This window comes from Buteo buteo, chromosome 4 (assembly GCF_964188355.1).
Source record: "Buteo buteo chromosome 4, bButBut1.hap1.1, whole genome shotgun sequence".
Taxonomy (NCBI): Eukaryota; Metazoa; Chordata; class Aves; order Accipitriformes; family Accipitridae; genus Buteo; species Buteo buteo.
Window position 1 is genome coordinate 48,350,556 of NC_134174.1, and position 14,800 is coordinate 48,365,355.

The window sequence follows — 14,800 nt, forward strand, 5'->3', positions numbered from 1 at the left end:
TCTCCTCACCACATCATCAGCAAAAGCAGAGCTGCTTTTAAGCTGCATTAAGACCCTCAGATCCAAGTAGACCAGCTAAGCCAAAGGAAAACATCCTCGAATGCAAGGATGGCTTGCTTGTGAAGGCCGGGCTAGCAGCAGCCCTTGAGACTGGCCTGCAGTCCGAAAGTGCTTCCGGTGCTCTTGCAATAAATGGCTCAGTCGTGGCGTTAGAAAGAGGGAAATAATCAAACTGAGAGCGCAGCCGCGTCAGGCACAAACCGTGCTCTTTCTGTGCTGCTTCACTGCCTTCTGCAGCTGCTAAGAAGTAAACTCGTGCCGCGTTTTACACCTCGGTGTTTGTCCTTCTCCTCCAGCCGTGATGGCGGTCGTTTGTTCTTGCTTGTTCGCGCCACCGAGGCTGTCCCCCGCCAGACACCTCACGCACGCGGTGGTGGACGCCTCCCCTCACGACGCGGACAGAAGCGGGGAAGGGGGGGGCAGGCCCCGGATCTAGGCGCGGGGCGGCTGTCAGGGCGTGGCCCGGCGGGGAGCGGGCCGGAGCCGGCACGGCGGTGCCAAACCCGCCGGCCAGGGCCCAGCGCCGAGGGCGACTGCCTTCCCCGGCCACCCGCCGCCTCCGCCGCCGCCGCCCTCCCGCCCGCAACCGCGCATGCGCCACCGCGGCCAGGGGCGGGGCCGCGGCCGTGCGCGGCTCCGAAGGCGGAAGCGGGCGCCGCGGGAGAGGGCCTGTCGCCATGGCGACCGCGGCGGAGGGGCTGCCCGAGGCCGGCGCGCAGCCCGCTAAGCGTAAGGGGCCGGGGTCGTCGCCGTCGCCCTCCTGTCCTCTCCTCTCAGTCCCCCTTCTCTTCTCTCCGTCCCCGTCTCCGGGTTCGGCCCTTGGCCGCGTGGCGGTGGACGGGCCCTGCCAGGCCGCGGCCTGCTCCCGGCGCGGCAGCAGCCGTCCCGCGGCGGGAAGGGCTCCGGCGGTGGGGTGGGGGCCGGCTGCGGGGCGGGCCCGGGGCTTCGCGTATGTCGGCCGGCCGGCCGGCTGGCTGCTCCCATGGAGCCCGGCGGCTGCATCCCGCCGGGGTCGTACCGCCGTGTGCCTCTCGCCGCCGCTCCCCGCGCCGCCGCTTCGGCCGGCGGGAGCCGTGGGCCTCGGGGCAGCCTTTGCGTTCAAGCCGGCAAAAGCTGCCCGCACAGCAAAGAGCGACTTGCCGGGCTGAGGAAGAGGTGCTGAGCTGCTCCTGCGAAGAGCGGACCAAGGGCAGGTTGCGGTAGAAGTGGATTTAGAGAAGAAAAGCGGCGATTATTGCTTTCCACAGATGGGGATCTGTTGTAGCCCCTCGTGAAATGGACTGGGGGGGGGTGTCTGTTCTTATGTTCTGAATCAGCGCCTAGAAATAAACACCAGTAGCATTGTGCACAAAGTCACTCAAAAGTTCTCCCCACATTCCCTTCCTGTCGTCTAGGTGCAGGAGGGGGCTGATATTTGCAGGTGCGATCAGGCCAGGTGCCTCTCCCTTAAATGGTCACAAAGTATTGTTTTGAAATAATCTTGATGCTACTTCAAGGAAACTGCCTAGGTTTGTTACCCCTTAGTGTAAAGTAGACAACTTACATGGCAAGTAGGTGTAGTCAATTCGAAGGGGGAAAAAAATGGGACCATTTAATCTTTATGGAGTATTTCTGTACCTGCTAACTTTCCCCTAACCCTGTAATGTCTATACCCTGATTAGAGGATCCTGCTGTTGAAACAGCGGAGGAAGCTAAGGAACCAGCAGAGGCAGACATCAATGAACTCTGTAAAGACATGTTCAACAAAATGGCCACTTATTTAACAGGTGAACTGACAGGTAAGGCACTGCTTTACTGACCTGCAAGTAAGTTTTTGGTTCTTTTCATTTTCTGTTAAAGAAATCTGTTGTGTAGTTTGTCTAAACGATACCTATTTAGATCATATCTAGCAAGACTGGCAGTTCAACCCTGGCGTGTTGCTAGACTACTAACAACACTGAGATTAATCATATTAATGAAGTCCCAGAATAGCACAAATACTTTTCAAAAGAATTCAGTGTGATATCAGCAACCTAAAAAAAAATTATTTTTAGTCTTGCAGAAGCTTGTACATGGAAAAACAAACAAACCAAAGGGGTCTAAGTTAAGAAGGACTAGAAGAGAAGCACAACTGAGTGGAACATATGCAGCTATTTTGTTTCTGAGTGAGAACGAGGATCATACGCATGTTTTCCAACAGTCATGCTTTAGAATAAACTGCTGTGCAACATTAACTGGAGCAAAGTAAACTGCTCAACAAGTTAATGGATTCCATAGGCTCTAATTTTGACAGTGCTACATAGCACTACCGATTTGCATGGACTTGAAGGGTATATGTTACAGATTACCAGTCTGGATTTGTGCTATCAGTTTTGTAAACATAAGCGTTTAACTGACAGAATAAGAGTAGAAATGTGAGGAATTAGTCACTTTTTCTCAAAAAAGCCCTGAAAATTGCAAGTGAGTAAGTATTCATCAGTCCAGTTGATTTTTACGATTCACAACATGTAGTCTCTTTTCTTATAGACCATTATACTAATACCTCTATTACCATCTAAACTATTATTTTTTACATTTGGCTATTGGTTTGAAATCTCTTGTTCTCTTGAAGAGTCTGCACCCAATTCAAACTGCATCAACTTTTTAATTAAAATAAACTCTTATTCTTTTTAAGCCACCAGTGAAGACTACAAACTCTTGGAAAACATGAATAAGCTGACTAGCTTGAAGTACCTAGAAATGAAAGATATTGCTATAAACATCAGTAGAAATCTGAAGGATTTAAATCAAAAATGTAAGTAAACCAAATAAGGTAGGGGTATAATGAACAGTACACTTGTTTGGGAAATGAAGCATCTAAGAGTCAGATAGTTCATACTTCATTAGGTGCTGAAGGAAAGAAAACTCATTGAAATAGACATGCTGCTATACAATGCCAATCTTTTATGTTTCTTTACAGCTATAGACTATGTAGACTAGCATAAGAGAAGACACATCTGAATTTATGTCCTGTTTTACTCCAGATTTTGGATCTGATAGGAAATAACGCTTCTTTTGATTCACGTTGTATTGTTATTTGTGTTGAGTCTAGCCAGTACTCTTAAACATTTCATACTTTCCTGGAACATGGCTATCAGTATCACCGCTTGATTTTGGGTCAGGGGAAGGAAGGAGATTTTAAATTGTTCTATCTAAAGAACGTAATGAGAAATTCTTGTGTTTCAAGTATGAACTGTTTCTTGGAAGTGAATTACTGAGAACTGACAGATACGATTTTTCTGCTTTTTTAAGATGCTGCTCTTCAGCCATATCTGGAACAAATCAACCTAATTGAGGAACAGGTTGCAGCTCTGGAGCAGGCAGCTTATAAATTGGATGCATATTCCAAAAAACTTGGTAACTATTGTCCTCTACTGTTACTACCTAGCAGCATAGGCCTTTGCAAGGGGATTTAAAAAGACAAAGTAAACTCCTCCATTTAACAAATCTGAGCTGCAGAGTTGCCTATGCTACTTTTGAGCAACAGACATTGTATGTGAAGTGGTAAGCATTGGGAAAAGATTAGTACAACAAGTTAAATGGAGGTGGACTAGTACAGGTTTTATTCAACTACAGCTTATTAGTGAGGCTTGATTTCTGTTTTACAATATGCACTGACCCAAATTCTAAAGACAGTTGTTTAATCCTGCAAATAGAGCGATTCATAAAGTTCACCCAGGCACCCAAGTCCCCTTAGCTTAAATTAATATTAGTGGCCTGACTTAAGCACCTGGTTCTTAAAAAAGTTTATTGTACAATTATATTTGCCTAAATGCTTTAGTAAAAACTGACCCTGAGTGATATTGTAAATTAACTTGAATTTTAAGATGTATGGCAGCTTACAGGATTCAAAACTTTTACATATCCCATCCTAAAATATTGTTATTTTTCCTTCTGCAGAAGCCAAGTACAAAAAACTGGAGAAACGATGAAATTACAACAGTCTTTAAGTTGGAGTTGGGCTATGAGTCAGACTGATTTCTGTTTAAGTTGCGCAACAGCAATTCTGTATGTTGACAAGGATTTGGTTACAGCTAACATCAAGACTGGTAACTTTTTCTATCTATTGAATACAGTAGGCTGTATTCAGGCTTAAGGCTGAATAATATTTTCCTCTTCTCAGGAGGTTCTGTTGCCTCAGTTGTTCTGCAGTGAAAAGTAGAAGCCTGTCCCTAACCCATACGTTGATATTGGCTGCCTGTGTGTTAGTCCTATGTCCCACATGAAATACCCTGTCTAGGAAAAGCCCTCCATAACCTATAAAGACGTTTTCTCTTAGTAGCAGCGGGACCTAAACTTTTTTTTTTTTTCCTTCATTGAGCTCTGCATTGAGAAGATACCCAGGCCTTTGGAGTTATGAGCATGGTATTGAAAACACTTCATTTTGGTATCCACTTTTATCTGTTTTAAATAGAGAGACTAATTATTATAAATTTCCAATAAAACAACTTACTGCATTTGTCTCTCTGGAATCTCAAGTTCCTGTTGGAAAGATTATGTAAGTTGTCTTTATTTTTTCAAAGGGTCTGTTAATAAAGACAAACTCCTTCCAGCTACTGGAGATCATAGAAGCCAACATGTTTTAAACTCTGCGTCAAGTATTCCTGCAATTATATTCTTTGATTGTCTGGACCTCAGGTGAAATTGCAAGCAGTACTGCTTTATCACATGCTCAGTTAACCTAGCAGATCCTTTCTCTACTTTACCAATGAATTTTGATCCTAGTAGTTTTTTAAGAGGCATGCCCAGCACAAAAAGCTTCTTCTCTACCAGATTAACAGTGTTCCAAATTGCTAATTTAGCAGAGCCCTTCTTACTGAGCAGGTACTCCAAGATTGTTTTTTTTTTCTGTACCTATTGACCCTGACTAGTTCAAGCTGGCTTTTGAGTGAGTTGCAGTTGAGGATAGTACAAGTGCTGATGTAGGAAAGAAGTAGTTCAAACTTCCTACAGGCTGTTTAGAAGAATGTCTAGTCAAGTGCCAGCGTGGTAAAGATCATAACGCTGTCGGTCAGTGTATAGCCACTGTAAATAGTCAAGATGGACACTTTTCCCTAGTGCTATTTAAAAGCAGTGAAGCAGATGACCTTTGAGAGCCTTCACCATCACTTTAAAAATCATGGGTTTAAAATAGAAAATACTATTCTATATGGCGTTGCTGTAGGATTTGAGAGAGGGTTGAGTTCATTTGAAGAAAGGCCTTTTTGGAATGGGCATCTTTAAAGAACAGGGTTAAGTCTCCCAGAGGTATCCAGCCATTTGCACCTGTATTGCTTTTATCTGTAGTTAGCTCACTGATGACTGTTCTACCTGTGAAAGCAAATTAGACATTTTACTGTTGTTATCAAAGCAACATCCTCCAACCCAATGGGAAGAGGTACCAACAGATGAATTACCATTTCTGTGTTGAAGGAAATTATACCATGTGGCGCAGCAGCCTGTTTTAAAATCTGATGGATCATTATCATCTCAGGATTCATGGTGTGTTCGCAGTTCTGCTGGACAAGAGGATCTAGCCAGGCAGATCTAAAATCTTTGTGCCTAGAGACTGACATTTGAATGACAGCCTGAACAGTGGCCTGCTTGGTGATCTCTGATGGTGGGAAGTGGTACCACAAGGTGGTAGACAATCTAGAAGTCCTGTTTCTCCAGTGTTTCATGCATCTGTAGATTATGCAAGAGCTAGACTAGATGTGATTCAGCCAGACTCACCAGTGTTTTTGATAGTACCATTCTTTCTCTTTGCCATTGTGGAGGAGTATCACAAATATTTGGCTGCTGATGTAAAAGCTTGAGGGTGCTTCTCAGAGTTCCTCTGTTCCCTGGAAGAACGAGGATTTTCATTATAGCATATAGCACTTGCATGTGGCTGGGAGCTTAGTCCCTGATCCCCTGTAAGTCCTCTCCCTGGCCCCTACCCATCTCTAAGAACAGAAAAATTACTGCTTCATATCAGGTTGGAAATGGTTCTGGATAGGTGGACATCATCTAGAGCTGACCAGCCACTGAAATGCTTACCAGGGCAGGTTGTTCCAGGATTGAAACAAGACCACTAATCTTCTGGCCTAGTGATCGCTCTGATTGCCAGCTCTTTCTGGGAAGGTGGTGCTAGAAGCACAGAGCAGATGCTAGGACACAAAGGGATTGCTCTCTACTGCAGGGATGCAGCTGGCCCTGCACTTGGGCTAGGTGCAGAGGCCAAGATGAAGGGGTGACAAGAGTTGTATCCGAAGGAATTACAATAGAGAGCTGGCTATCTGCTGTCTAGAGAATTGTGATTGATCATCTCCATGTGATAAAAATAATACCAAGCCATAAGTGCCAGTGACTTGTCTTATCGCATGGCAGCAATGCCAGTAAGTTCTGCTCATGGCAGATGACCTGCAAATCAGGTATTCAACATAGAATGGAACATGGCCCAAACATGCTCTGTGCTCTAGTAGCAGCACACTGCCAATGTAGTTGCAAGTCCACTCCCTTATTGAATGTAGGCCATATGCTCAGACCCTCAATGGGAGACAGACCACAGATCCAAGCTGGGTACAGAACTGAATGTATGGCAGCCCTGCTCTGTCTTAAGATGAGTCCCAGTCACCTTCCCTTTTCCTTAACACGTACTGTTTACATTCAAGCTGGATGCTAAAACTGAGTTCCATAGTAAGAAGGATTCACTGTCATTGGGATCATAACAGCAGCCTTGCTCTGTAAATTCCTGGAGTGGCCAAGAAGAACAGCATGGCACTCCTGTTGTGTGTTTATGTCCTCTAGCACTTCTAACTGCCTTGGACCCAGTAGGGCACCTTTTCATCTTGAGACCATGGGGGGGGCACATAATAATGAAGATGTTTCAGAGCTGCTAGTATTTCTTAAAAGAGGAGACAGTTAACATGCCTCACCCTTAAGCATGGTTTAATGTACCAAGCTCATCCTGCAGCTGCACGACTTTCCTTCCATAATGTGTGCCTGGAGCATGCTATGTTGCCAAAGGCAGCTATGGACATGACAGCAGCCTGGTAGGAAGTTTTCCTAACGTGGGAGTTAGATATAAGGATTGTCAGAGGGTTTGGGCAGAAAGGGTTGCACTCAAGGATAGGCTAGTGCTAGCTAAGCAAGAACACATTCTCAGGGGCACAAGGGCTAGAGTTTTTCCTCTGCTCAGGAGAGAACTGGAAATTTGTGATTAAGCAGATTGTGATTGTACAAAACACCACTCTGGAGTACACACGTACTAGCTGTAAGCCCTAATCAGCACTTCTCAGGTCTCCAAAGATGTCTGAAAGCAGAGGATGCTGTCAGTGTCATGACTAAAATTGCAGTGGTGTTCTCTAAGACAGCACCCATGCAACTGTTGTTAACAGGTATTGCTCCTCACCCCTGCAGGCCAAGGGGTTAAAGGGGACTGAGTGACAGTGGATAGGTAAATATGGTCACATGAAAGTAAAACCATTGTATCTCGTTCCCTCTGGAGAATGGAGGTCACCTGGAGAATACTCAGTCTGCATGGAGTTTTGTGGCCTGCCCCATCCCACCTTTTCAGAGTCAGAGGTCCGGTGTCTGCTTTATGTGTATGTAGCAAGGCAAAGAGCAGGCTCAAGAATAGGTTTAAATACATTCCAGTGACACTCCTATTTGGATCTGATTTTGTAGAACTGCTGGCTTAGCCATGTCTTGTTTTAATCACAGGTGCATTTGATAGTTGCTTTGATGAAGAGATCCACTCACCACATGCAACCCAGCATACTGTTGGAAGGTCTAGGAATCTGTGTGATCGGGACATAGAAAATTTCGAAGAATAATACAGCATTTCTCTGCTCATTGTCTTTCCTTGACAGGATTGCAGGAGGGCCACGAGGGGGCGATGTGTCAGCAGAGAAAACTTAAGAAGATAAAGCGGTAAAGGCAAAGTAAGAACCACATCTTGTTCCTGTTGAAAAAGTTACTTTTCTACGTATAGAAAATACAATGCTATTTTAAAACTACAAAGATGAAAACCTCCAGGAACTCTGAAGATTGAAATCCATCTAGCCGTGCATTGCCAGCAAGTGCTTAGTGTTTTCAGGTAAGAGGGCTAAGAAATAGCAAATTCCTTCACAAACTCTTGAGTATCCCACCTCCAGGAAGCAGAAATGGGAAGAGGAGCTTGTCCCACAAGTGCCTCTCTATTGGGAGGAAATTTTAGAGACTGACTACCTGGCTGTCTGGAGGATTGTGTGACAGTGGCATCCCAATTAGGCCAAGAGCTGGCAGCTGTGTTCCAAGTTCTATCTCTGAGCAACTATTCCCCTCTCTACCTGAGGGCCCTCCGTGTGACTGGTCGACTCCAAATCACGGCAAGGATGGCAGGTCCTTGGAGAGTAGCACCACAGAAGAGACATAGCTGGGTGTGTGTGAACAGAATTGTGCTGGTGAAATGTATAGTCCAAAAGCAGAGGTGCAACTTCATTGCTGCTCAGACATCTCACCTGGAGAGTCCATAAGAAGTTCCAGAGGAGGTACAGAGGTACAGGGGGAGACTAAATCTCTCTCTCTTCTCTACTGGAGCATTTCCTGGTGGAAAATTGTCCTGGTTGTGGCTGGAACAGAGTTAATTTTCTTCCTAGTACCTGTTACAGTGCTGTGGTTTAGATTTAGGATGAGAATAATGTTGATAACACACTGATGTTTTAATTGTTGCTAAGCAATATTTACACTAAGTCAAGGACTTTTCAGCTTCTCACACTATCCCACCAGTGAATAGGCTGGAGGGGCACAAGAAGGTGGGAGGAGACACAGCCAGGACAGCTGACCCAAACCAGCCAAAGGGATATTCCCATACCATATGATGTCATGCTCAGTATATAAACTAGGGCTGGGCATCGGTCTGCAGGTGGTGAGGAATTGCATTGTGCATCGCTTGTTTTGTACATTATATTATTGTTATTTCTTTTTTTTTTCTCCTTTTCTGTCCTATTAAACTGTCTTTATCTCAACCCACAAATTTTACTTTTTTTTTTCCTAATTCTCTCCCCCATCCCACTGCGGTGGGGAGAGAGTGAGCAGCTGTGTGGTGCTTAGTTGCCAGTTGGGGTTAAACCACGACAAAAATATAAGAAAGTAGTGGGTGCTTGAAGGGAAGAACATGGAAGAGAACAAAGGGAGGGCTGACAGAGAGTTAAGGGGCAAAGTATCTCATCAAAGCAGTCTATGCAACTGTTTTGGAGCTGAAGCAGTTCTTGAGGACTTGGACTGCAACTGCAAACCAGGGGGTGAAAATCAGCCTAGCAAATACAGCTCTTTAAGGACAATCAGAAGAATTCAGTTCCAGAGGAGGATTTTTTTCCTGGCACCTTGAGACAGCTGCTCTAACAGGTTATTCTGAAGTCACCCAACTTTCAGAGCAGTACGTGGAGATGCCCACAGTCTTCAGAATGAGCTCTTAAATCGTTAGTGGAAACTGCAACATGTCCAAGAGCTGAAAAACAGCTCTTCTAGAACAGAGTATACTTTTAAACCTGGAACTCTGTGTTCAATAGAAATGTTTAAAGATATCAATGGGGTGATAATCACAAGTGTATATAATGGCCTGAATATAAACACATTGTTGTATTTGCAGCATCCCATCAGAAGACAAACATATAAGCAATGGTAATAGGCAGAAGACAAGCATGCTATGAAAATATGACAGGGTTTGTTAATGATTAATGTTGTCCCTGCTTTCTGATACTACAGTAGAACAAGGTTGACCTTAAAAAAGGTCGCAGAGACTTAAAAATTAAAGCAGTTCATCCAAGTTTGTTGGTAGTGAGTGATTTTTTTCTAACCAGTGTTTAACCCAGAGGAAATGAGAGCAGCTATTGGTTACCTTTCCACTGTTGTTTTTACTGTAGGCTTCCTAAAGTGAGCCTTCCAGGATGCAGCTTCAGCCCTTGCTGATCCCACATCCCTGTTCCACGTTGCAATGGAACCCCTGGGAGCCCCTTTGTCTGTTCAGTGTGGAGGCAGTTGTCTGAAACAGGGAAGCTGCCTCCTGGGCCATTTCCTTTGCCCCTCATAGGAAACATGCTGCAGCTGAAGAATGACTTGCCTGAGGCAAGGGGGTGTAACTTAAAAGTGTGTTCTTTCAGCTCAGTAAGTAGTATGGTCCTATGTTCACAATATGTCTGGGCTCAGTACGTGTAGTGGTGTTGTCTGGACCTTATGTTGTGAAATAAGCTCTGATTGATTGACAAAGGTGTAGAGTTCAGTGGGAAAGGACTTATGCCACTCTCCCAAAAGTTCTCCAGAGGAACAGGTACTTTTCTGCAAGATTCTCCCTAGGTAGAGGTGTTCTTTGGGGAGAATGTAACTGAGAAGTCAGAAGTGGGAAGACCTGATGTTTCATTTAGTATAGGAGGAAAGCCTGGCAGAATCTGGAGGGACATTTGGTTCACTGGCATTAAACGGTCCCAGTCTCTTGCTGTTGTGGATGATAGCCATTGCACCTTGTAAGGTCTGGGTTATGATCTGGAGAGCAGATGGCTGTGGTGGCATCCTCACACAAGCTTTCCACTCTAGTAACTAGGTATGTCATTACAGTGGGACAAGTATATCCTAAGATAGCCAGGACTACTTTTGACTGGGGGCCATTGCATTTCCTCTCTCTCCCTCATTTCCAAAGAGTTGAACTAGGAACAAAGGAACTTCAGGCAAGCTGCCATAAAGAAACCAGGCATCTCTCTGACATGATAGCAAGTTAAAGAATTTTACTTAAAGGTGCTGTATAGGGAGTAGTTAAAGAGAGCAATGCAATACAGATATAGGAAAAGATATAAGATGATAAAGGAAATCCATGCAATAAAATAGTGTGAACTGTTTGCAATTTGAAATATAATGTAAAATGAAAATGAGAACCAATGTGAGAAGAGTGAATAGCTATTCAAATTTAAAGGTAAAAGTTGCTTTGAAAGATGCTAAAAAGCATTTAACCTGGGAATTATGGCAGGAAATCTTTTCTACCTTACTTAAGTACAGAGGCCAGATTTCATCTGAAGGGCAAAAGCCAATAGAAAGACCAGTTCATGTAGGGTTCAATTATATGGAACTTAGTTATCGGGCCTGAAAGTAGCTCATGGTCACAAGAGTGTTCCAGACGCCTTTAGAAGGCTTTGAACAGACTAAACAAGAAGATAGAAAAAGAAAGATCCCAGTTAGAAAAACACAGGTGCACATTCCACGATAAAGGGAACTTGGCACAAACAACCTCAATTCAGGGGCTTATCTCGACCAATTGGACTAAGACAAGTCTTGCATGCTCTAACTAACATAGCCAATTATGTCCTGTGTTTATGCGCGTGTACAGAGTGAGTATAACTAACTTTATCTTATGTTTATATGCGTGGACAGTATTGATGTAACCAATCACCGCTTATGCTTGTGCCCGTGGACACCAAATGCTTGCATGCAGCAGCCAATCAAAGCTTCTAAACAACTTAGAGAATTGTATAAAAATGATCGGCTAAGCTCAATAAAGTGACGACTTTAATCATCTTATTGGTGTTCTATCGTCCGGGCCCCGCACGGAATAATCCCTAAACCCTACAAGTTCATTTTTGCCTTCTGAAGTTTCTTATGACTAATGTTCCCTGGACTGTGCAACCTAAAGCTTTGGTAAAGCTAAACGGCCCATACTGGTTACTCATGCTTCTAATCTACAGCATGTACAATCATTTTATTCTATGTCTAGTGGTTATCATATGCTGTTTCCTATAAGAGAGGCCACGTTTTAGCCTATGAAGAGAGTTCAGATTAACCTGTATGGCTTTCAGAGCTTGTTATTTTTTGCATTGTGTGAGCACAGGACAGGAGGGTCTAAAGGTCATAGTTTTTAGGGAATTAATCCCTTTGTGCAGGGTTTTGGGGGTTTTCCTTTACTTTTCAAGTAGTATTTTAGACAGCTGCAAATGAAATACATCAGGAAGCTGGGGCAGGGAGTCAGCTAGAACAGAAAATAGATGCCACAAGCTAGGCAGTAAAATGCTTCATCTATCCTTTGACACCAGTTCTGTGATCTCCTTGATCTGAAAAATGAGTAATCACAGTGTGTTCATGGGTGTGGGAGACTATTAAGTGGACCACACATTGCAGAGAGTGGAAAAGCTGTGCTCCTTGGACTGAGAGTCTTCAGTGAAAGAGAGAAGTCAAGTGAGGCATGCTCCATATTAGAGCTTGAAAAGGCAAAAGCACAAGTGTGAATCTCTTTGGGTTGCTCAGCTGCAAGTTGGAACCTTTGCTCTGTATGTATGTCTCATTGGAGGGGGGTGGGGGGTGTAGCTCACAACACACAAGTATTGTAAGTTTACAGTTATGACCCATGTGAAAAATATCTCTGGTGTATTTGTGTGCAAACAGAAGATCCATTTAGAAAGGTGAGTCGCAGAACCAAAGTTCTTCAGTGTTAAGTAGTAATCCAATAGAGAGCTTCGTCCTCAGGGTAACACAGCGCTGGTGAACCTCAGTATATTCTATGTGATACAAAGCCACTTTCAACTCTTAGGTCTCTTGACAGTCATATATAGCTTAACATGCTACTGTATAGAGTTATCAAGGGAGCACTGACATCCCAAGAGGTCAAAATGTATCTTTGAAATTGTAACTGGGAGAATCACTAAGAACATTGACAGCTGTGGATAAAACCAGTTTTTATAACTTTCCCTTTTAAATGCAGCTTCTGTGTGGGAATTCACAAATGTCTTAGCATCCTTTCCTGCAGCCTACAAGGGGTATGTGACATATATGTGCACATGAGGCTCTGGTATGCACTCTGCCCGTAATTTTTTCCTCTTCATCAAAAAATTTAAAGATATTTGAGTTTACACCTGGCTACTCCAAACTGCTTGTATTCACCTTTAATAATCCCATCTCCCTTGACCCACATCTATCCTTAATGTCCAGACATACAATTGATCTATGTATGTCATGTTAATTTATAATAGTAGCTCAGGCAAGTGCTATTGCCCTGTTATGGGGAAAATGCTCAAGTACATTTGTTTGCTTCATGGATTGCTTCACTGAGTTCCTCACCTGGGGACACCTTTAGTGGGTTTGAGAACTTGCCAGTTCTTTTCTTTGTTAGTGCTCGCCTGGCTGACTTTTTCTTCTGTAGCTGCTCCCCAGCTTCTTAGAAATGTCTTGGAAACTTGAGCTCACAGAGGCACTTATGTTCTGTGAGAGGTATTTGGGAACTAATAGAAACAGTGTGCAAAATGGATTAATCAAGTTTGAAAGCCACTTCTTCATGTGGTGAAGTGACAGGACATTGTGTCGGGTTTGCCATAGAAAATTCATATAGCCCTGCCTAGTCCTGCACACGAGCAAGCAATGCACTGTCTGTACAGTCCCAGCAGAAGATAAAGTCTAAGTAACACTGAGTGTTAGCAGGCAGAGAGAGAGTGAGCAATATGACTTCGTCGGAGATGTAGAGCTTTTCAATTATGGTTGTTTTCTTAAATGGATGATTTTCAGTTTAGTGGTCAACAAAGGTCGATGAGCTACATCCTATTCAGTGAGCATTGGAATTTTAAAAATATCTGATCCTTAGTCTCCCAGGAGGTGATAATATTACTTGGTGCTAAAGGAAGTTAACCCAGAGGACTTGTGAGCAGTTATTTGTTACCATTGCACTGCTTTTTGTATCACAGGTGACACAAAGTGAGGCTTCCAGGACACAGCTATAGCTGTCCTCTAATCTCAAAGCCCTGCTGCATATCATTGTGGAGTCTCTGGGAGCTAAAGCTGTTTTGTAGCTGATTTGCATTGGCTGCCTCATTGTCTTTTCAGCATGGAGGAAGATGTCTGGAACAGGGAAGCTGCCCCTGGGCCATTTGCTTTGCCTATTTTAGTCATGGCACAGCTGAAAAGAAAGTATAGAGTGTTTTCCTCTTTTTATCTGGTGAGAAGACTTGTTAATAGTTAATCCTTTTTGGTATATGGTGATAAACTATATTTATATTTTCATATATCTTTCTTTCATTCATATTTCCATGATTCTGCGACATTTGTGGCTTTTGCCTTTGCAATGCTATGCTACCAACTCATGGTATATCAAGCTTATTAATACTTTGAAAAGAAAGAAGTTGTGCCTGTTTCACATAAACAGTTAATGCCATTGCAGTAATATTACAGTTGCTGTCTTTTCCCACATAGCACAGATTCAGCAATCTGTCTTCACTGTAATCACTATAAATTATACATTGCAGGGAATGTGATCAAGTTAGGAAATGCCAATCCTACATCTGTACATGTATGCTTGGCAACTCATGTAAACTCTTTTTATCTTTTTTTTCCTGATTGCAACACTGCTGTAGTGATCTTTACACACTTCATAAAATAATGGGAAGATGCAAGCTGCCGTTCAGCTAGTAAATGGCACTGGGGGATCCCAGTATTGTTTGATTGGTCCTTTTTTGCCACAATGGACAGCTCTGTAACCACAGTTGGGGTTCTGGTGGGTCTTGTAGGGTCGGTCCAGCCTTCTCCCACATTGTTACTGATAACGGAAATTTTATATAGGTCATTGGCCAGCTCAGTCTTCAAGCCATAATACATTTCATATAAATGAGTGAAGTGAAACAGTCAGATATGTACAAGACATTCAGGAGTATAAGCTTTGTGGAGTAGGTTTTCCACCAAAAGGTGTTCTTCTGGGATCTCAGAAAAACAACAATTCAGTGTACTACTACTTTATTTTGCAAAATAAATTGTAATT

General features: G+C 43.5%; 1 protein-coding gene across 3 annotated transcripts; it reads left to right on the forward strand.

Moving 5' to 3' along the window:
- The first annotated feature begins 148 nt into the window (after nt 1-148).
- BLOC1S2 (biogenesis of lysosomal organelles complex 1 subunit 2) lies at nt 149-9,047 on the forward strand. Of its 3 annotated transcripts, none has more exons than XM_075025973.1 (6): nt 149-789; nt 1,722-1,838; nt 2,714-2,833; nt 3,331-3,444; nt 3,987-4,127; nt 7,911-9,047. In XM_075025973.1, exons 1-6 carry the CDS (start codon nt 738-740, stop codon nt 7,973-7,975), a joined length of 609 nt encoding a protein of 202 aa, XP_074882074.1. In that variant the 5' UTR covers nt 149-737; the 3' UTR covers nt 7,976-9,047. The 3 variants fall into 3 exon arrangements, 2 of the variants coding, with proteins under 2 accessions (XP_074882074.1, XP_074882075.1); XR_012650118.1 differs by having other exon boundaries at nt 162-789; nt 3,331-3,435; nt 3,979-4,127; XM_075025974.1 differs by lacking the exon at nt 7,911-9,047 and having other exon boundaries at nt 162-789; nt 3,331-3,435; nt 3,979-4,535.
- The last annotated feature ends 5,753 nt before the right edge of the window (nt 9,048-14,800 follow it).